The 23,276-nt window shown below is 35.5% G+C and overlaps 1 protein-coding gene across 1 annotated transcript in view; it reads left to right on the forward strand.

Annotated features, from left to right (window-relative positions):
* The first annotated feature begins 1,302 nt into the window (after positions 1–1,302).
* The window catches only part of VTA1 (vesicle trafficking 1), a 63,805-nt gene continuing 41,831 nt past the window's right edge, over positions 1,303–23,276 (forward strand). Inside the window, exons 1-2 of the mRNA XM_008695047.2 lie at positions 1,303–1,458; positions 20,619–20,713. Coding sequence (XP_008693269.1) covers positions 1,347–1,458; positions 20,619–20,713 — 207 coding nt within the window. The 5' untranslated portion in view covers positions 1,303–1,346. The remainder of the gene's footprint in view (positions 1,459–20,618; positions 20,714–23,276) is intronic.

Consider the following 23,276-nt stretch of genomic DNA (forward strand, 5'->3'; position numbering starts at 1 on the left):
ATAAAGGCATTAATCTCATTTGTAAAGGCTCTGACCTCATCACTTCTCAAGGACTCCACCTTCTAATACCATCACATTGGGCATTGAGTTTCAACATATGAATTTTAAGGAGACCCAAATATTCAGTCTATAGCACAAACGTCGTCATGTGGTAGTGAACGTTACTGAGATTGGGGAGAATACAGAACTCAGTTTCTTGTTGGGTACAAAAAAGGCAGACCCAGAGTAAGGTAATGGACTCTGCAAGCACAAATAGACAAAAGATGTGGAGTAGGGCTAATAATAAGGACACAGAGCAGTTTCTGCAGGGGTAGGGGGGAATGGGGAAGATGGTTTGGTGATTAGAGAATAGCAGGCAGGACAAATTTCAGAGGTTGAGATTTTCTTCCTCGGAGATGTTGTGATTTCAATGAAAACTAGTTTTAAGATGAACCCTCAAAACTAGGAATTGAGAAAATAAAGCAATAAAGAGGAAAGGTTATTGGAGGAGGCAAATAAAGTGTAAAGTCCTGAAAAATGACAGAACGGGATGGAAAAGAGAGAAAAAAAATTGAAGTCACTGATGGCAGAAGGAAAAGTTGATGCCTACAATGGTATGAGTGAAAATACTTGGCAAATTATTGATCATTCTCCAGAAACAAATGATCTTCAGATTATTCATTCACCAGTTGAGCACAAAAATTCAATTTTCTTTAAGCTTAATGTGCTTAGTATTTAAGTTGAAAAGAGTCTGGTTATTTTATCCAATGTGTCATTATAGAAGAATTCAATATAAAATTTAAACACATCATATCTCACCTTCCACAATAATTGAATTTAAATTTTCCAAAATCAGAAAGGCTCCTAAGGACGCTATTAAAATAATCTGAGAAACTGTAAGTGATAATTTCTGAAAAATCAACATTTCTCCCAATCAACAACATTATTCTCTTCTTGCTTTCCCCTTTCTGTTCCATTTTGCGGAAAGAAGGAGGAAGGAAGGAAGGAGGGAGGGAGGGAGGAAGGAGGAGAGGAGGGAGAGAGGAAGGGAGGAAAAAAAAAAGGCATGGGGGACGCGACAAGGTAAAACAAAACAAAAGCTCTTTTCCCTCCCACCCGCAGCCAGCAGAGAGCGCTAGTGCCACAAGCGGCACAACCGCGGAGTCGCTTAACCTTCTCTGGGCTCTAACCTCCAAGAGCGAGGTATACTGAACTTGTCCCTGTTGGGAGCCCGTAGTTGACTTGCTGTCGCTGAGCAACGGGAGAGTGGGCGGGATTTGCCGTTCGCGTCCGTGCGCGCGACCTACCGGCCGGAAGCGGAAGTGTCGGTGGCGCGCGAGTAGGAAGTGGTGATTCCTGGAATAGAGATGGCCGCGCTTGCTCCGCTGCCCCCACTCCCCCCCCAGTTTAAGAGCATACAGCATCATCTGAGGACGGCTCAGGAACATGACAAGCGGGACCCTGTGGTGGCTTATTACTGTGAGTCTTTCCGAGTCGCCGTGCCCCTCTTTACCCTCCAGGACCCACACACCACCCCTTGGTTTTTAAGGCAGGCCCCGCCCCTTCAGCTTTAGACCTGAGCTTTGACCTCTGGCCTGCCTTGGGAACTCAGTGGAGCCCCGCCCTTTTCTGGGTTTCTCATACCTCACCTGTTCTCAGCCCCCTCGCAGGCCCTAGAGAGGCAAAACTTAAAAAGCACAGTTGGTGTTCGCCGCCTCTCTAGTCTTGTGTTTAAATACTCCTAACCTGGCTACGTGGGCTCATGAGCTAACACACTGCCCTAAGGTTTTCCGGGTGCACTCAAGAGTCTCGTGTCTCAAAAATAACCTGGGTGGTTAAGTAATTGTGTTGGGGCTAAAACGAAGCTGAGTGTCCCAAAGACAGTAATGATGTGGACAGAAGCAAGGTAGACTAATCGAAAACATAGTAATAAGTGCAGGTTAAGTATGACAACATGCAAGCCCATTAAAAAAAAAAACTCATAAATGGTGAAATGGAGAGTTGTTGCTACAAAACTAGCCCTTGACTTTGACCATTTTCCCAGCAATGAGAATTTTTTGTCTGACTTCTTTGAGTAATACTTGGGTTTGAGACATTTCACTATGACTTTGGTTGATTATGAGACATATAGTGTACAGTTGATGGAGAACAGATTAGGTTGTTCAAACTTTTTCCTTTGTAGTAAGTCCGATAGTCTTATGTAAACTTTAAACTTGACGGCAGATAAAACGAGTGACCAAGCAACTGTAATCTTCTGTAAAGGGTTTTTAGCATTGAAAAGCTCAATATAATGTGTCCTCTGCTGTGAACATTGTAAGGTTTGCTAAAATCTGGTGTACTGTCTTCCCTATCATACTCCAGTACCCCATTTTCATTTCTCAAGTATACAAGGCCCTTTTAAACCCCCATGTTCTTCATTCCTTGGAATGTCTTTTTTTTCCACTTGGCAAACTCATGATTCAAGATCTAACTCAAATGTAATCTCTTCTGTAGGCAGTAAGTTGATTATTCTCCAGGCGCTACCTCATTTTGTTCAAATCATACAGTATTATTTCCATTATATTTGTTCTTCCAGTTCCTCAAGTAGGGACTATTAATCATTTATTCACCTTGTATTTATTGAGCTTCTTCCTGTGTGTCAAGCATTACCAGGCACTGTGGCTACAGTTCCTGCATTCGTGGAGCTTGTATACAGGTGGGGAAGAGGGAATTAAACAATAAAATGAGTATATTATATTAGAAGGTTTTAAAGAAAAATAAAGCAGGGAAAAAGAATAGGGAGTACTAGGAATAGAGTGGTAGGGAGTGAGGAGGGGATTTCACTTTCAAGGTACGCATGGAATGCTTCACTGAGTTCACATCTGAGCAAAGACTTGAAAGGAGTGAAAAGCATCGGAAAAGAGTATTCTCAATAGGGGAAATAACTACCATATGCAAAAGTCATGAGGCAGGGCTTGCTTGAAGGAGGATCAAGGAGCCCATTGTAACTGGAGTGGATAGAGGAGGAGAAAAGTGATGTGATAAGGTCAAAGAGGTAATTTCTTATAACAATGAAGTAGGAACCCTTGTTCTTGTCTAAAACTAACTGCTATTCGTGAGCTCTGTATTATAAACCTTTGTGAGTAGCCAGGGGCTTTCATTTTCTGTGTCATCATCCTGTCCCTTTTGCTATTTCTTTCTAAACTTGCCACAGTTTCCTTTATTTAAAAAATTAAATTTAATTTTAAAAAAAGCTCTCACTGTGACATTCTCCTAAAGTTATAGTCCTGTCTGCCTAACCTCAAAGTTAGGCTTGAAATAGTTGTCTGTCTTTACCTTCTTATCTCATATTCTTTTCAGCCTATTGCAGCCTGCTTTTCATGCCCTTTATTTCACTGAAACTGCTCTCAGCAGGGCCTTAGACAAACATTTTCATTGCTAAATCCAAGTGGTACTTACAAAATATTTTTTGTTATAAAACATACACATATTAACACATACAGTGTGTGTATACAGTTTAAGGAATAATAAAATGAACACCAAGGTACCCACCATATTTGAAGTTATTAGACTTTTTAATTTTTGCCAATCTGGTGAGCATGAAATTCAAGCTAAATTTGCAATTCACTGAGTCTTAATGAGGTTGAGCATCTTTTCATATGTTAATTACCATTTGTGATTCCTCTTTGAAATACCTATTTTGCTTTGTCCATTTTTTTTCAATGTTTGTCTTCTCTTAAATGTAAATATTACTCCTTTGTTACATGCATTGCAAATGTCTTCTCCAAGTTCATAGTTTGATTTTTCACTCTGTTTATGAAGTCCTTTGATGGTCAAAAGTTCTTAATTTTAAAGTATAGCCAATTTATCACTCTCTTATAATTTATATTCTGATCTAGGACTTGATTTCTTTTTGTCTACCTTCTTTGGGACTTTGGCTTCCTGGATTTACAGATGGGTGTCTTTCATAAATTCTGGAGAATTCTCTACTATTATCTGTTCAAGTGTTCTCTACTGAAATTTTGATTAGACATGTGTTGCACTTTTCTCCTTTATTTGTCTCTTAATGGTTTCATAGTTTGTACCCCTTTGTCTCTCTCTACTACATTCTATATAATTTCTTTAGGTCTGTGTTCACCTCCATATATCCTATTGTGTCACCCATTTATTGAGTTTCTTTTCTCATTTTTTATTTCTGGTTGTTCTCTCTCTTTTTTTTTTTTTTAAATTAACCTAGCCATTTCTGATGGTCTTTTGTCACTATATTTTTAAAACAGTCTTATTTCTTTAAGTGCTTTAAAAATATTTGCTTATATTTGCTGTCTCATAATTCCTTTAGCTGCCATATCTGTGGGTCTGATTTCTGTTGTGTAACAGAAGACTGCTCATGGTGACTTCTTGTGATTTGTGCTCTCCACATACCAATCAGTGTTCTTCAAACTTCAGTAAATTCTACAGGAATCATCTCCCCAATTCTCAACTTCTGTTTCTTCTCTGACAAAGCTCCTTTGATCACGGTAGCAAAGTAGTATGCTGCCTGTCTTTTCCCACATCCTGTACACAGTTGCTCTTCTCCTACTTTAAAAAAGAAAGGCATGCTCTCGTGTATCATCAGTATTTTTATGGTGTATTGCCCTGGGAAAGAAAGCGGAAAACCTTCCAGGGTGTCCAGACAAAAGGGACAATTCAAATTACTGGTGTAGTGAAGTCTCAATTAAGGTATTAAGGAGAGCATCCTGTCCTTCCCTTTTTTATATGGAAGAAAACCAGAGCAAAGAATAAGCCTTTATTTGAAAATGCAGGGCCTGAGAAAGGAATCAAAAGCAACATTCTAATTTGGGGAATAATGAGGACAGAACATTTTATAAGGGGGAAGAGGAAGAATTGTCCTTAGGTATTGGTAGGTATTAGTAGCCATTGTTTGATAATTTGGGATTTTATCCAGAGGGGTGGAGAGGAACAGTTTGGGACCAGAGTCATGTAAAGAGAGAATGTGAAAAGGTTTAGCTGTGGGGACGAGGACATGGAAGGACCACAATGGAAAAGTCTCTTTCAGAGGTCTCTTACACTTTATCTGTTAAGGATAAAGCCTCATGTTAAAACCAGGCCAGTGTTCTGAATTCCGAAAATGTAAGAGTTTTCATGAAATTACCTAACCTTTTCATTTTCTATTTTTATTTTAAATAATAACATTCCTGATGTAAGAGCCAAGCGAAAAGAGAAATGCTGAAGTGGGTAGTGCCTTGTTTCATCCAAGTGGCTTAAAGATCTGTGGCTTACTAAAATTTTGGAATTAGAATTCAGATGAGATGAGGTGAATGGGGACATGGCTTAACATATTTATTCAAATTGGAAAATTATGTCATATTTTTCTGAGGATGAAAGCCTCCACTGGCTGGCTGGTTTGGCATTAACAGCAGGTTTTGCCATTAATGTCATATGGTAGACATTCTCAAACTAAACGAGCCTAATCCTTAACTCCTGAGGTATTTTGTTTTTTCAGAAATACATTTAAAGCAAGAGAAAAACATTTACCTTGGTTTTGAGTTTTGTTCGTTTTATTGTTTTGTTTTGTTTTCTTTGCCAGAGGATGTTAAAATGAACAGTATTTCAGTTTTCCCAATCCTGTCAGTGTCTTAGAATAATCCTGTCTCAATGTCATGAAATAAAATGATGAATCTTTGTAAGATTTTTTGGTATGCTTCACAGAATTGAGAAAATGAATAACACTAATGATGGGGTGACAAATCCTTTTCTGGTTTTAAAACAAATTTTGATTCTGACCTGTATGAAATGTCAGCTAAGAGATTATTAAAAATAGTATTTGATGATAGGTGGTTGTATGCTTTTTAGCTTATAACCCAGAAGGAATTAAAAGAATTCAGTGATTTTGCTGTGTTAAAACTTCCATTCTCATCTGCTGCTTTATGTGAATGCATTTTCTCTCATGTTAAATTTGTAAAAATGAAAGTGGCAACAGAACCAACGCTCTGCTGTGGTTCTGGATGACAGTAAATCATATTGATTCCTAGATAACACAGTTTAGCTCATAAGATGCATTTCTGATAAATTTTACCTTTTTAATGATTTTTGAAATGTGTAACATTGATACTGTTTTGATCAATTATGCATTACAATAATTACATAATTTTAACACTTAGAGGAAGTCCAGAGGAAAAATTTAAACACTTAGCATCTTATCTCGTGGGAAATTTTGATAAATTTAGACTTCAATTTTTATACATTTTTGTTGTTGCAGATAAGTGTGATAATCAATTTAGGACTTTTGAGCATACAAATACATTCTTTTATAATAAAATTCTATAGGATAAGTAAATGGAAGTATAGGTTAAAAAAGTTACAAAATGTATTATTTCTGATGCTTAAAGACAGAGCTTTTTGTGTTTTAAAATTTTATCAAATTGTTACGATACAGTTGAGAGAATGGTATCATTTTTAGATGTATGTATTTGATGTACAGAAATTAGATCTTTTATACTTAAACATCTGGTGAAAAGTGGTAGATATCAACTTAAAAATGTGTGAGGGGATACATGTCTATAATCTTAGTGCAAATAATTTTCTAAATTCCTAGAGCAAAGAATTTTTGGTGAGGAAAAAAATCAAGATCATTATGCTAAAGTACTTGCTGACTGGTAAAGCTCCATATTCTCTTTTACTTCTAAGGCTTTATGTATGCTGCTCTTTGCCTGGAATCCCTGACTTCCTCTTAACCTGGTACCTTCCTCTTACTGATTCAGTACAAATTATACTTTTTCAAGCTGGTTTTCATTACCTTATAAGGATGGTCTGGAAGTTGTTCCAGTGTGCCTTCCATCTTAATTACATTGTGTTACAAACACTGATTTACCTTTTAATCTTCTGGATTCTCCTGGACGACGTATCTTGTTTTCTCTCACCACCTGGCACGTAACTGACATTCATAAATATTTAATAAATGCCATCTCTCTGAATGTTATTAATATTTTACTAGAGTGTAAGCTCTGTGAGAGCAAGAAGTATGTCTTATGTTGATGATCTTTGAATTTCTAACTCCTAACATAGTACCTAAGACACGGTGGATGTGTGTAAATTTTGTCTGTTGATTGAATACATGAACTGTATAGTAACTATGGTAATTTATGGCTTTTTAACATGTTCTAATTACAGCGAGGAAATGCAATGGAAAGAATTCCAGTGCTCTGTATTTTATAACTTACCCTGCTGTGTTTCTGATGAGTTTTAGATTAAGTCATACGTTTGTTCTCAGGATGTACACATTGTGCCTCCTCCATTTCAGTATTATATGTATTTCCAAAAATGATTTATCTCTGGCCTTAGTGTGAATACTCTAGTGTTTTATCATTTTTTAATTGTTACCTTAATATTTCTATATTTCTTTGTTGTTTGGTCTTTTGTTTTCTTTTTAAATTAGGAATGTATGTTAAAATGCTGTGTATCAAATTACTTTTGTTACTATTTGTGCAAGTGCTAATATGCTTATGCTTACTTCTTTGAACTTACTAATGTAGTATGTAATTTAAAAAAAATGTCCTTCTGTTTGAAACACCCCTCCATTCCTGGAAAGAATCCCATTTAGGTTTTTTTTTTTTTCTTAATTAAACTTTTTATTTTGAGGTAATTGTAAATCCAAATGCGTTTGTCAGAAATAATACAGAAAGATCCTGTGCCCTTTACCCTGCATCTTCCAGTGGAAATAACTTGCAATGTGTATTGCTATAATATTATGACCAGAATATTGACATTGATAAAATCCACCAATCTTATTCATCCTTCCCAGTTTTATGTTTATTCCTGTGTATATGTTATTTAGTTCTAAACAGTTTATCAGGTATAGGTTCCTATATCACCAAAGTCAAGATAGAGAACAGTTCTTTAAAAAGAATCCCTCCTTACTCTTTTGTAGCCACACCCATCTTTTTGTAGCCACACCCATCCCTTCTCAACCCTCTGCCAGCCCTGTCTCTTAGCAGTCACTAATCTATTCTCCATTTCTAAAATTTTATCATTTAAAAAATATTATATAAATGGAATCATACATTACATACCCTTTTGGAGTTGACTTTTTGTCTGCTCATCAAGTAATAATTGCCTGGAAACTCATCTTAGTTGTTGCATGTACCAATAGTTTCTTTTTTAATGCTCGGTAGTATTGCATGCTATGTATGTACCAGAGTTTAACAGTTTAACCACTGAAGGACATTTGGTTTGTGCTTTGGTCTGAATGTTTGCCTCCCTCCTCCTCAGTTCATATTGAAATCCTAACCCCCAAAAGTGATGGTATTGGTGAGTGAGGCCTTTGGGAGATGATTAGGTCATGAGGGTGGAGCCTTCATGAATGGGATTAGTACTGTTAGGGAAGAGAGTCCACAGAGCTCCCTACCTTCCTAGTGTTTAATTTTGTAAGAAACCGGCATCCTGTTCTCAAAAAGATTGGCTGCACCATTGTATGTTCCACTGAGCAACATGAGTGGTGAGTGACCCAGTTTCTCCACATTATCGCTGGCATTTGATGTGTCACTATTTTTTATTTTAGTTGTTCTGATAGTTGATATCATGGCTTTAATTTTTATTTCCCAGATGGCTACTGAAATTAACATCTTTTCTTGTGCTTATTGATTGTCTGTATATCACCTTCAGCTAAATATCTGTTTTTGCCCCTCTGCCTTTTTGCCTTTACTTGGTTTTGAGAGTTCCTAATATATTGTAGTTACTAGTCCTTGTTTTGCAAATTTTCTCCCAGTGTGTAGCTTCTCTTTTGTCTTCATAACGGTGTCACAAAGTTTTAATTTTGGTAGTACCCAGTTTATCAGTTTTTCTTTTCTTATATCATGCTGTTGGTGTCAACTCTGTATGTTTTATCATATATTTTTCTTAATGTCCTAGTCTATTTTTTCTATTTTTCTCCTTCAAGAAGAGTTCCTAAGTAATACTCATTCAGCCTTTTTTTTTTTTTTATTGTTACCATTGTCAGATTTTTAGTAACGATGTCATGCTGGCTTCCTATATATTACTGAGAAGGTTCTCATATCTGACCTGGATTAAAACACAGATTTATCTCTTTCTTTAGATTAAAGAAAAGTAATTGATAAAGAAGAACTTTATGCTTTTGGGGGAAATTATTTTATACATTTATCAGTTTCTTCAATTTGAAATATTTTTGGCCCAGTATTGATATATTAAATAAAGTTTTCTGGACTATCTCCCATTTCTGTCAAATTTGAAAATTTATTAGCTAGAAATTACAATTTTTTAAGAGATTTATTTATTAGAGAGCATGAGCTGGGGGACGGGCAGGGGGGTAAGAGAGTGAGAAGTAGGCTTCCCACAACCCCAGAGATCAGGACCTGAGCCAAAATCAAGTGTTGGATACCTAACCGTCTGAGCCACCAGGTGCCCCAAATTACAAATTTAACCTTTTCTCACTTCCCTCATGTCTCTCACAATCAGTCATTAAATTTTTAAACTTTTACTTACCTCCTCAGTTTCTTTGGTATATCATGCCGTCATCTTACACCTAAACTACTGACAGAGCTTCCTAGTTTGTACTTCAAACAGGTAATCCCTTTAGCAGATCTTTCTAGATCTGCTTTAAGTGCTTACTTTAAAAAGAAAAAAAAAATGAGTTGACTGGAAACATTTAGAAATTCTGTATGACACAAACAGTACAATTAATTTAAAAAACATTGCAAAAGAAAAATATTTCTAGTAGATGAGACAGAGGGCTGGTATCCCTGATATATAAAACACTCACACAAAACTGTTTTATAAAAACTAAGGTCCCGGTAGATAAATGGACAAAGAGCATGTATGCTCTTTAGTAACAACTAAAGGAGGGAATGTTGATTATTAGCATTCAGCTTAATTAGTAATGTAAATTAAAATCACTTACTTTTTTTGGTTGTAAAATTTGTAACTCAGTGCAGGTAAATATATGGTGAAATCTCCATTGACAGGGCTGCGTGAATTGGTACAAAGTTTTGGAAAGCATTTTTTCAGAATGAATGGAATTGTAAAAATACCTGTAATTCAGTAATTCTAGTTTTGGAAAGTTTGTGCTTAGGAAATAATCATAAATATAGTGAGAGCTTTATGTAGAGTCCTCTGGATGATTATACATTTGTGAAAAATGCAAAACAACCAAAATATATGTCATTGTGGAAATGGTTAAGTTATGGCATATCTACTGGGTGGAAAGTAAAGTGATCACTTAAGAATTACAAAGCATCTTTTGTAACATGGGAAGTTTATATGAAAATGCAGGATATAAAATTATATATATATATAAAATATGAATTGAACTTTTTAATGTGTATATACTTGGAGAAAAGATTACGGCTTTTAGGTTCATGGATAGTGTTTCTTTTGATTGTCTTTTTTGTTTATTTTCTGTTCTATAAATGATCATGTTCCATACCATAAAAACTTTAAAAACAAAAGCTTTATTAAGGACAGATTCATTTTTTACAGCTACCTATACTAGCTCCATATTTATAAGTGCCCTTAGTGATTTGAACTCTGAATCATCTTTAGCAGTTCTAATCAAGGTGAATTTTATTCTGTTTCTGGAACCTTTCTCATTTTCTCTTGTCTTCATGCCTTCCAACATTGTGGCCCTCTGCCTTGACAACTCTTTCCTTCTGCACCACCCCCACTCCACTTTATCCTTAGGCACCAGCAAGGATTGAACAGGGAGACCTTCTCCTAAACTTCAAAAGGTGCTTTTCTGTGTCCTCATTGTGTCTTGTAAGACTATCTTAATTGCTTTTCATTTATCTATTATCTTTTCCAGAGTTTAAACTTAAGGCTTGCACCCTTCTGGATGCTTTTTATTTATTTAAGGTTCCCTGTAGTGCTAGGCCACTAGAGATTTACATAATAAAGAAAAGGTGCTCAAAAAAAATGTTTGTTAAATTGACCGGGATTTTAAGACAGCTGGTCCCTAGAGGGAACTATGGCCACACAGTTGTCACTGAATAAAGAAGCCAGACAACTAACATTCATGTAGCTCTTGGCATTTGTAACAATGCTTTCTTTCAGGATATCTGATTTGAACCCCACAGTCATCCTCGTTCTTCTCTTAGTAAGTGATGGAACCAGGAACTGAATGGTAAATGCTAGATGAGAAATAAGTTACATGGAAAATTGTTGATAGTAGGTAGTAATTAGAAAACCAGTTACGAAGTGAGTGAGGGTAAAGGGCCTAGTCAAACTTATAAAAATGAGAAGGAAGCAGAAAGGCAGTGCAGTAATCTGGGAGATTTCTAATAAATGAAGAGTAGAAATGGAGGACAGGCTTGATGTCATTAACATAACTCTGAGCAACGTGTGTCTCTCTTTTTTTCCTTTAATGAAGCCAGAAAATTTTTGAGTCTCTACTAAATGTGGACACTGTAGGATATATATTTTGATTCTATCAGGCTTGGTGTTGTAGATAAAGCTAAACCCCTGAAGATTCCTTTTGTTGAAATTTGATCAAGTAACTAAACGTAGTTTCAAGTGTGATTTTGCAAAGTTTCCTCTAGGGGGTGACAGTGTATAATTAACAGACTTTGAATGCCGTGTGTAAGTGCTCTTTGTGAATCATTTGTTCATATGATCACTGGAAAATTAAATACAGTCATTCAGGAAGTTGTAAATAGGAATGGCCATTTCAATTCTGAGATGTTACACCACCTACAGTGTAGAATTTTAATTTAGCTTAAAGGTTAAATAATATTGGAGTTTTTTAAATTGATGTGTTAAGTCAGATGGATTTTAGGATTAATAATCAGTTGCATATTATTTTTTCTGTTGTTAATCACACGGAAATTGGATCTTTTAAAGCCAGTGAGACAAACTTAACTAAACCAATAAAAGATAAGCAGTTTTCCCCCTTCTTTACTGATTTCTGGATCTCTGTGATTAATTGAAGCCCATAGTCCTGTTGTCTAAGTACTTATTTTTTATTATAGGCTGACTCAGGATACTTTACTGTAGTAATGACAGGTTAATAATGAAAACATACAAAGCTGAACGATTTATCCATTAGCATTCCATTTATTTACCTTATGTTTGTTTTTGCAGACGTGCTGCAAACATGAGTTTTATTTTGTAAAAAAAAAAAGGTCATTTTAATAGTTACTCCTTTTTTTTAGTAAAGTAAATCAGTTTTTAGACTCTCAGCCTGTCCTTAAGGTTGAAGGGACAGGGTCAGTGGTATCAAGTAATTCGTCCTTCATTGTTATTGTCTTTCTTTGGCACCCATGCAATTTTAAAGCATCTTCGGTAAGGTTTATTTTTTATGACAATTATGTTTAACGTTTAAAGTGAAAACTAACTCTTTAGCAGTATGTTATTATATAAGAGGTTTCATTGCTTAAGTTCCTGCTTTCATTCAGTGCGTCATTTATTTTTCTGTGGCTTGTCAGGGTTTTTTGGTTGTTTGATGTTTTTTAACCTTAGTTACTGCCTCTCTTTGGAAGTGCTTGGGATTGTATTGTGCCTCCACTGTGGGCTTATTGGATATTCCTCTTTGTTTTATTTTATTTAGTGGTTACTTTAGCATTTATATTAACTTATTATAGTCTACTATAGTATAATATACCACCTCACATTCAAGGTAAAAACTTTACTTTCTTTTCCCTTCTCCTGTCCTTTGGCTGTCATCATACATTTTACTTATAAATACGTCATAAGCCCAAACTACATTTTAGTTTCTTTGGTTGTCATTTTTTAAAAGAAATTTATAAAATGAGTAAATAAAATTTTGAAATATTTTCCCACATAATTACCATTCTCAGCACTCACTACTCCTCTCCTTAGATCCAACTTTTAAATCTGATATCATTTTCTTTCCTGTTGAAGAGCTTTATCATTTCTTATACAGGCTTGCTGCCAGTGAATTCTTTCAGTTTCTATTGTGTGAAACAAGCTTTTATTTCATATTTATTTTTGAAAGATAGTTTTGCTGGGTAAGGAATTTTAATTTTCTGTTTGTATTTTTCTTCAGCACTACCCGCCCCCCACACCTCTCCACCTACCCTCTGGGGAATACAGATACACATAGTTTGGAACACTTGGTATTTTTTCCTAACTCACTGAGATTCTGACTTTCTGTTTCTTTTTCTTTTTGATCCTTCTGATCCTTCTTTCCCTGCTTTGAGTGGTTTCTGTTGCTATGTTCTGAAGTTCACTTAATCTTTCTTTTGTGGTGTCTAAACTGCTATTAATCCTGTCCAGTAAATTTTTCATTTTAGGTATTTTTCATCTCCAGACATTCCATTTGTGTTCCTTTGTGCATGTTTTGTTTCTCTTCTCATTTTATTTATGGTTTCCATTAAATACATCATCATGATTTCCCAGTAATTTAATGTCACTGATGTTTCTGTTATTTTGTCATTGTTCAATCTTAATTGGGCTGTTCACATTCTCCTGCTTATTGCCATCTGTAGTAATTTTTTATTGGTTGCAGGACATAGTGGTGTTTAAGTTCTTGAATGTCTGGATATTATGGCCTTTGAACAGATTTGATCTGGCCAACAATTAATTTAGTTGCAGTTAAGTGTGATATGTTTGTGTCTTATTTTGTTTGTTTTTAGTTTGGGGGCAAGTCTAAAGTAGCTCTAAGGACAGGATAATCCTACTACTAAAGCATACCATACCATTTGGGGTCTCTACTAAATATCTTGGGTACGCATTTAGGACTCTTCACCCTGGTTGGAACTTGAATGCATCTCAGCTTTGGGGATGGTCCAGCTCACAGCTTCCATTCACTCTTTGACTTTGTGGCATTGTCATCTACATGTGCATCTTGTAGTATTCAGTTTAGCCTCAAGTTTATGCCTGTACAGATTTCTGGGATTCTTTTCTGCATGGCTTCTCTTCTTCAGAATTCTGCCCCGCCACTTATAGCTGCTTCAGTCATCCTGAGCTTTAATCTGTTTTCTCAACTCTACTAGACTGTATTCTGCCTGAGGCTCCACCTCCCCACTCCTTAGTTTCAAATGTGCCTCCAGGAAGAATGCTGGAATGACCAATGGTGTAGTCATCTCGTTTGTTTCCTTTCTCCAGGTGTCATGGTCTTCCCGTCTATTTATATTTGTGAAGAAGGGGTTCATATATTTTGTCTAGTGTTTTGTTGCTTATGGTGAAATGTCAAGTCTGGTTACTCCACCGTGGCTGGAATTAGAATCTGGTCTCATTTTAGTAATCAAGTAGTCACTTAGCTTTTGCTCCGTACTGGCACAATCTTTTAGTAAGAACTCAGGAGTAGCTTATATTTACTATATTATGACAGGAGCTCCAAAAATATTTGTTTAATGAAGGAATGAGCAAAGTAAATACCCTTTATTAGTAGATATTCGTTCATAGTTTCCTTTTTATCTTTGACTCAGAAGTCCCTTCACAAAAGCTAATACTAACCATATAGCAAGTATTTACAATATACTTATGAATAGAGCAGTATATTCAGTTCTATTTATTGGAATAAAATTTTTTAAACATCAGTATAAATCATAATGATTCCTATTTGAGTGCCATGTTTATTTAACCTATCATAGCATCACTCTTCATAATTGCTTTTATATATCTTTTTTGTGTGTTTATATCATGCGTTTCATAGTTTTATATTTCTTATGTATAAGCAAGGATGTGTTAGAATGCTAATGTTTAGATTTTATGGAACTTTGAATTACACATACCTTCAGGATTAGTAAATGTTTATCTCCTAAATACCTCACATTAAATTAAAGTTAGGTTGGAAAGTATTTAATCCTTTTGCAAATGTGCCTCATTACTCATCTTCAAATAATATTTATTCATAAAAATAAACACATTTCCTTGATGAAATAAATCAAATATATTTTCTTATAGATGATTTTAGCTACATATTTATTCTGTTTTAGTAGGTAATTTTCCATCTTAGACATTAATTTTTCATCATCCTGCTGCTGCCACAATGAATTACTTGTCTTGAGCTCTATATGAAAGTGATTCCTTTTTCTATCCTTTATGGCAAAAAAGATCTTCTAGTGTACTTGTTAATTTTCACAAGTACATTTAAGGTCTTTTTGCTTTTATTAATATTTAAAAATGTATCTCAAGATAATTTTCTGTATTTAAAAAGTAAACTGCATGAGATGTTCAGAAGTGTTAAAGCCAGGCCAGTTTTATCCTAAATATTTCCAATTCTGAGGTGATTCTTCCCCGTTTTTTAATTAGAGGTGTTATTATGTAATAAGGTCCTTGTAATTGCAAAGACTTAAATATGCATGTAAACCAAGAAAGAAAATGCATGTGGGTGAAACCAATTAACTATATTATCATTACATTGTATTTCAGGTAACGACCATCTGTGTTGAGGTTAACTTTTAAAGGATAGGAGCTGAAACTTGTTTTTATTTTATTTTATTGTTGTGAGGGAGGATGATAATGGCTGTGGTGGTATGAATTGGGAATAATTTGATTTTTGCTTCAAAGGAGATGTAGATATTCTCCATTTTTATTGTAAACAACAGAAGTAGTTAAAAATAATAACAAACTAGAAACTGAGAATTGTACTTTTTAGATATGAATAAGTCACTTAAATCACTTTCTCATGTAACAAGAAAACTGCCCGATTAATTTCTGCATGTTTGCTTAATGGTTAAGTCCTAGATGGCTGCCACTAAAGCCAATGTCAGCCTAATAATCAACCTCATTTTTTCAACCTTTCTATGCTGACTAGCCATTTATCCCCAAAGTTGGTTCACCAATTACACTCTACAGCCTACACTCCATGGATTGTAAGATTCAGTATTCACAGTGTTCACTACTCTGTTAGGAAGATAGGAGAAAGACCTAGGAACATGAAACTACTGTATTTCCTCACGTTATCATGATATCCTATTGGCCAATAGTATATTTGGGTAGTGAATAATTAATTAACGTCTGTTAAATTTTCTGTGCATGTTTTTGGGTGAGGTGGTTGTTCAGAGGTTTGACATATGTTTGAAATAGTCATTTGGGAGGTTGGGAAGGCAAGCATTAAGCTCATTTGAGGTTGATAATTATGATATTTACAATGGTCAGTGGTCACTATTGCTCATATACAGGCACAGAGAAAGAGGATAGTTGGGTTTAAATATGAGTGTTTTTTTGTCAGAGGCATTTGGTAAAAAAATTAAGGGGTAGAAGGAGATAGGGCTGTAAAGTTCTAGAAAAATACAAAATCAAAGCTGGTTGCAGAGAAAAATTACGGGGAGAAAAGACTGACTGTAATGAAGAAATAGACACCAGTGAACTGGCCACCTGTTGTAATAGGTGTAGTTTCATGTTGGAAGAAATGGAAATTGTGTTTAGTGTTGGTGATTAATATACTGATTTTGGAAGTATCACAGCTTGAGATTGTAATTTAATTATGGAGTGAGTGGCTTGTATGGGAGAGTGCATACAATTACTAGGGTTAATAAGAATTGAGAGCATGGTTCTGTGTATTAATTAGGATTAGATTTGCTTTCTTATTGCTGAAAATCCAAAATAACAGTAGCTAAGTCAGATAAGGACTCACTCCCTCATTTAAAACAAAGTCTTATGTTGTCAGTAACCAACGTGTGTCAATTCCATGAAGTCATCAGGGACCCAAGCACTTTCCAATTTCAAATTTTCAAGCCAACACACATGATTACCATTTCCAAGGTTGCCTTGTGGTCTAAGATGTCTACTAGTGTTTCAGTCATACCATTTCTGTTTTAGGCAGCAGGAAGGAGAAGGGGGAAAGTGTCAGTAGGATCTTTCCCCTGCTGTTATTTCTCCTTTAAGATTACTTCCAGAATTCTCTCCCAGCAACTTCTGATAACATGGTACCAGTCTTAGTTGAATGGCCATATTTGGCTTTGAAGAATGCTGGGAAATGTACTATTTTGGCTAGGTACATTACAATCCCCCCCCTTTAATAATGTAGGGGTCTCATTAGCAAAAAAGGTAGGAAGAAAGAATGTGGGCAGGCAGTTAGTAGTCTCTGCCACAAGTATTAATTATCCATGTGAACAGCCAGATTTTCAAGATTATGGAAGGACAAGGAAGGACCGTGAGGTCCTTGGTCAATTACGAGCATTAACAAGATCAGGTGGAAAAGAGGGACTTGAGCTTTAGACCAGTGTGTTTAGAAGACATTGAGAGAATACTGTAAGTAGCAGTGGGATGCAAAGAAAAAAACCAATCATACTTTCCAATCCTGACATACGAAGAATGTAAGAGAATTTCTTCAAGTGACATATAGGGCTTAGTTAAGACAAAGAGGGAGAAGGAATCTGAGGAGATACAGGGGATTTTGGTGATTATAAAGCAGTAATTCCAGGGATTATGGTAAAAGAATGGGGGGCCCTGTGGAAGACGTATGGGCTAGGTTGGGGTAAGAAAATACAGTTTATAGTTGAGGGGAGTAAGGATGTAATGAGTAGTGATTCTTAACCTTATGATCACCTATCCATATGAGTTAAAGAAATTAATCTCTAACATATTATGCAAGTTCTATATTATTTACATATTGATATACAAATACTATATTCTAAAAATACATGTATTATTAAAGATACAGAAACATAGAAATTTTTAAAGAATGATTAAAAATTATCAGTAGAAATGTTAAGATTTTCTTTTCCACATCCTAGCCAGTTATCTTGCCAATCCCTGGGATCATGGAGGTACCAAAGGCCACGGTTTCAATATAGCATAGGGTAGGGACTCTATTTGGGGAAATATGAGTAACCTGGCATGGAATTGATGCCTACTCTTAAGCAGAAGCCTTCCTCTTAAAAATAAGTGCAAGAACATATAAAATTCTTGGTAAAATTTTGGTAATACAGTAAGACATAGCAAGATTAAATTTGGGGGAAGAAAAAGCATATTATCACTTAGAGATACTGTTATGCTCTAGAGATGGCATTTGATCTGTGATCTCAGCAAATCAATTAGCCAGGAAACATAAAAAATAAAATATGCAGGGGTACTGGGTGGCTCAGGCGGTTGAGCATTGGACTCTTGATTTCAGCTCAGGTAATGATCTCAGGGTTGTGGGATCGAGCCCCAGGTTGGGTTCTGTGCTCAGTGCTTAAGTNCCTCCTCTCTCCCCCCCCCCCCCCGCTCCTTCCCCAGCTTGTGCGCACACTTTCTCTCAAATAAAGTCTTTTAAAAATGATTTTTTAAAAAGTTAAAATATATTAAAGAGGGAACCACAAAATCATTAGAGAAAGGAGGGATCATTTATTAAATGTATTTGAGATAGGTGCTGGTAACTTGTGGAGGAGAGGAAATGCAAGTTAAAGAGTTAAATTTGAAAAATTAAAACCATAGGAAAAACAAGAAAAATCATGTAACTGAGTATCTAGTCCCTTAGAGATAAAAGAACTTTTCCAAGCTTAATATTTACAGGGAAATAATAGCTTTGAGCACATAAATATTTCAAGTCTCTGTGTTTTAAAACAGCATTCAGAAATTGAAAGATGGGGGCGCCTGGGTGGCTCAGTCATTAAGCGTCTGCCTTTGGCCCAGGGCGTGATCCCAGGGTCCTGAGACCGAGCCGGCATCAGGTTCCCTGCTCCGCTGGGAGCCTGCTTTTTCCTCTCCCACTCCCCCTGCTTGTGTTCCCTCTCTCGCTGGCTGTCTCTCTCTGTCAAATAAATAAATAAAATATTTAAAAAAAGAAAAAAAGAAAGTGAAAGATGGCATGATATTTGCAGCCAATATGTTTATTTTCCAAAGAGCTCATGTGATGTACCGTAGAAGAAGAAATGCAACAAAAACATTGGGAGAAGAAACCTGAACAGCTCACAAAGAGGAAGTGTTGGGGAGTTCAGTCACAGTTATAAGAAGAAAAGGAGCAAAGACAGGCACAGATCTTGAACAGCTCAGAAGAGATGTGACTGGTTTAAAAGGAGAAGGTGTTCAACCATGTTTTAAGAGGTGTGGGGGTGGGGAGAGATGATTAAAACCTTAGAGACAAATGGGTAAAGGACCTAGCCATGTTGCTAAAAAAAAAATATGACTGGTTAAAAAAAGGAAAAGGAAATTTGGTCACATTTGTTATCAAAGCAAGAGACATTTAAAATGAGCGGGTTTTTTTGTTTTTCAAATTAGAATTTGGTTTTGGGTCAAAGTGATACCCAGTGCTTGCTGGTGTGCAGAGAAAACAAAAGCAACATGCTTTTCATACTGTGTGGCGATGTAAATCTGTACAGTACTTTTGGAACTCCATTTTTTTTTCTCTCATTAATAACTAGATGGATCAAACCCTGAAATTTGATATGTGAAAATAAATCCATTAATAAGTTAAACATCAAACTCTGTAATATGAGATAGTCCTAAAAGCCTAAGTAGTAAAAAGTAGTTTCTTCAGATAAAGCTTTTAAAATTAAAAACAAAATAAATGTGTATCGTGTATCTTAATACATTTCTAAAGAAGCTACCATTGAGTAGGCATAATTGGAAATCTTGAGAGTAACTAACAGATACCAACTTATGTTATAAAGCTGTAGTAAATAAAGCGGTGATAGGCTAGTAGACTAATGAAGCAGGATAGACAGTATACAGAATTGGGCCCTTTTATCCCATGGAAGCTTAATATATGATAATGAATGATAAAAGTAGCATTTAAATCAGAATGAGCTATTCTTTCATCCATGTATTTATCTATTCAGAAAATGTTTATTGAAGGCCAAGCACTATCCTGGATGCCAAGGGTACATCAGCAAACCAAATAGACTAAAATAGTCATCATCACAGAGCTTAAATTCGAGTTGGAGGGGCGCCTGGGTGGCATAGCGGTTAAGCGTCTGCCTTCGGCTCAGGGCGTGATCCCGGCGATCTGGGATCGAGCCCCACATCAGGCTCTTCTGCTATGAGCCTGCTTCTTCCTCTCCCACTCCCCCTGCTTGTGTTCCCTCTCTCGCTGGCTGTCTCTATCTCTGTTGAATTAAAAAAAAAAAAAAAATCTTTAAAAAAATAAAAAATAAAAAATAAATTCGAGTTGGAGCCGGTGGATAAATAAGTAGATGATGAATACCTGTTAAAAGAACAGGAAAGCAGGGAAGGGGGATAGTGTTCACAAGATGCTGTTTGAGGGGAAAAACATATCCCTCCTTTATATTATATAAAGAACCGCCACAAGGCAATTTGTTGAAAAGCAAACAACGCAATGGAAAATTTGGCAGATTTTTTCTTTTATTTTGATAGCTACTCCTAATTCATAAAGGTGGATATAGAGCTATCCAGTAAATATGCAGTACTTTTTTAGTAGTGAAAAGGAAATATCACATAAAATCTTGAGACTGAGTAGTAAGTTCAATAATACCAGTTTTGATTTTTGTTTTTTGTGCTTTTTTTTTGTGGGTTTGGGGAAATGGTGCTTGCAGTATGTTGGAGATATAACTGCATATTGGTAATCTGTTTTGGAGGACAGTTTAAACAAAAACAAAAACAAAAAAACTGTTATCATCATGAATCTGTTACATTCTTTGGATAATATTTGTGTGTTCTTTATTTTTGCAAATAAGATCCATAGTAAATCAGAGTTTTATTTCTAAATTCACTTAGATTTTAAATCATTTATTAGACAGAACATGTATTTTAAACATTCAGTAATGGAAATTGTTCAAGTCATCTCATTTTTCTTTTCTTTGTAGGCCGTTTATATGCAATGCAAACTGGAATGAAGATTGATAGTAAAACTCCTGACTGTCGTAAATTTTTATCAAAGCTAATGGATCAGTTAGAAGCTGTAAGTTAAACGCTGATCATTTATTTCCTGATTGACGTTTAAGTGGCATTTTATTGTATTTGTGGATGTGTATTTTGCCATTTTAGTTCTTCCTCTTGGCAGCCATCAAGCAATGTCATTACAAGTGAGGAAAAACTAGACACTTTTTTTTTTATTTACATCTTACTGCTAAGGGAATTGTAAGCATAAGTTAAAGTAGATTTCAGTGTCTTTGCATATACCATTATATCTTGTTATTGTAGATGTTATTATAGATGACCTTTGAGTCGTTCTTTCATAAATGACAAACCCTTTCTAATCTACTTCATACAATCACATGGATGATTGATTTGGGAGTTCTTAAATAGCTCTTACAATAATGAAATGGGCTATTTATTTAGTGAAAGGGACAATGCAGGGAATGGTATCAGTTGCCTAATTTACTTTGTCTCACTCTTGGTACCAGGACAAGATAATTTTATGGTCCAGGCATTCTTCCCTGCTAGCAGAAAGGTGGTAGGTGACTAATGTATGAGTCACCTTCTTGAACCATGGTATAATTTTACAGGTTATATAGAGGCACCAATCCAGGGAAAATTGAATGGGTTAGATTGGGTGCCGGTGCAGGAAGGCAGGGGTAGCCATAGTAATACAACTTAATAATCAGGACTCCACCCTGTGCCTCCCCTGCCCAGCTGTCATGGTTTTTCTTTTAAAGTGTCAGGGTCTACTCATTAATTTATCTCTTCGAGTCTGTTATATTGATAGCTACAGCTTTTTTTTTTTTTTTTTTTTTTAAGATTTTATTAATTTGACAGAGAGACAGCGAGAGAGGGAACACAAGCAGGGAGCCCGATGTGGGGCTCGATCCCAGGACCCTGGGATCATGACCCGAGCCAAAGGCAGACGGTTAATGACTGTGCCACCCAGGCGCCCCTGATAGCTACAGCTTTTTATTTACTTTATTAGTTATGTGACCTGCTCAAGAGAATTAGAAACCTAAATATTTAACTAGTTGCATTAATATATGTAGAGCGATGAAATTTTAGATATATTAAAAATCAAAACATTTATAATAGCCCAGAGCTTTTATAAATATTGAAAGTTATTCAGATTAAAACCTAGGTACATTAGACAGCCATGGGCAGTAGGGTTCTAACTTGGTATGGATGTCTGGCCTTCTGACCCAGAGTCCCTGTCATTGCTACTATTAACCACCCACTGGACCTAGTGGCACCACTGATGGCAGTCCAGCTGCCCTTGAAGCCTCTCTGTCCTTCCGCTTCTAACGTGGCTTCTGTAGGAACAGGAAAAATTTGAGTACTCTTTTTTTTTTTGGAAGGTGAGGTTAGGGGATGAGAGGAGGAATGTGTCTCACACATAGTAGTACATTTATAAAATCATATTGCTAACAGACTTTGTATAGAATATATTTCTTTATTAATTTCACAATATAACAGTAATAACTGAAATACCTTATGGATAAGACAGAACTCAAAATAGTTCTTTATAATAAGCGAAGTCTAAAATCACATTTGTAAAGGAACTCAGCAGGAGTTTATTATTACCTAAAATAATGGGTAGAATAAATCTGTTCCATGGTGAGTCTATCCCATCTGCCTGTGCTGTAATGTTTAGATTAATTACAGTTGGAGAACTGAGTGTATTATGTTTTTGCTGCCAGATATTTCATGTTGCAGATGAGATGAAGTGACATATTCCGACTTTCTAAAATTAAATCCACTTCTAGAAGTAGATCTAGAATTAAAGTATTTCATGGTGTGGATATAGTAAACTAGTGTTACATGTGGGGTTTTTTTTCCTGTTTTTGTTCAGGAAAGCATAGCTAAAACATCCTTAGATTCCAACATTAAATCTCTTCTGGAACTTATATTTCTGTTGTATGAGAATATTTATTTTGCTGATTTTGTGAAGAATCCTGAAGCCTTTTTGAATTTAATTTTTTACTTTATAACATTTTCAAGAAAAGCCATTTTTAAACAGTAGTGTGGTACTCAGATCTAATATTCCAGAAAGCCATTTCATTCCAGTACAACAGTCTGAGTAAGATGTAGGAACTTTTAGTTTGTTGTGTTTAAAATATCGTGTAGGAAAAGGATGTACTGACTAAAAATTTACAGTTGTGAATTGTGTTAACGAGGTATATATTTGTCTAAATTTTAAAAACTTCTGTAATCCTTTTCTGAGTTTGTAATGTCATACTATAGAATTAGATCTGTGTTTTTACACAGTATGCTCTGGGCGATACTATTTTAGGATATAATGATTTCTGTAATCATATTTTATATATTTGATAGAAGAAATTGAAATGGGAATAAATTAAAATTTTACATTATGATTAGAGATTTTCCTAATTCCATTTTTAGGATACCTGATGGTATGTTGGCTATTATTTTGAAATATTTACCTGATGCTTTACATAGATAGTTGGATGTGTTATCTTTTTATTGTTGGTTATTTTGATTTTTAGAGCTGAATTATCCTTTTAGGTTATCATGACTGTGTTTCTTCAAAATTTTGTTAACACTGGATTTTATTCTAAAAACCCTTGGGCTGCGGCAGA

The sequence above is a fragment of the Ursus maritimus genome, unplaced genomic scaffold, assembly GCF_017311325.1.
Source record: "Ursus maritimus isolate PB19 unplaced genomic scaffold, ASM1731132v1 scaffold_13, whole genome shotgun sequence".
In the NCBI taxonomy this organism is placed as follows: domain Eukaryota; kingdom Metazoa; phylum Chordata; class Mammalia; order Carnivora; family Ursidae; genus Ursus; species Ursus maritimus.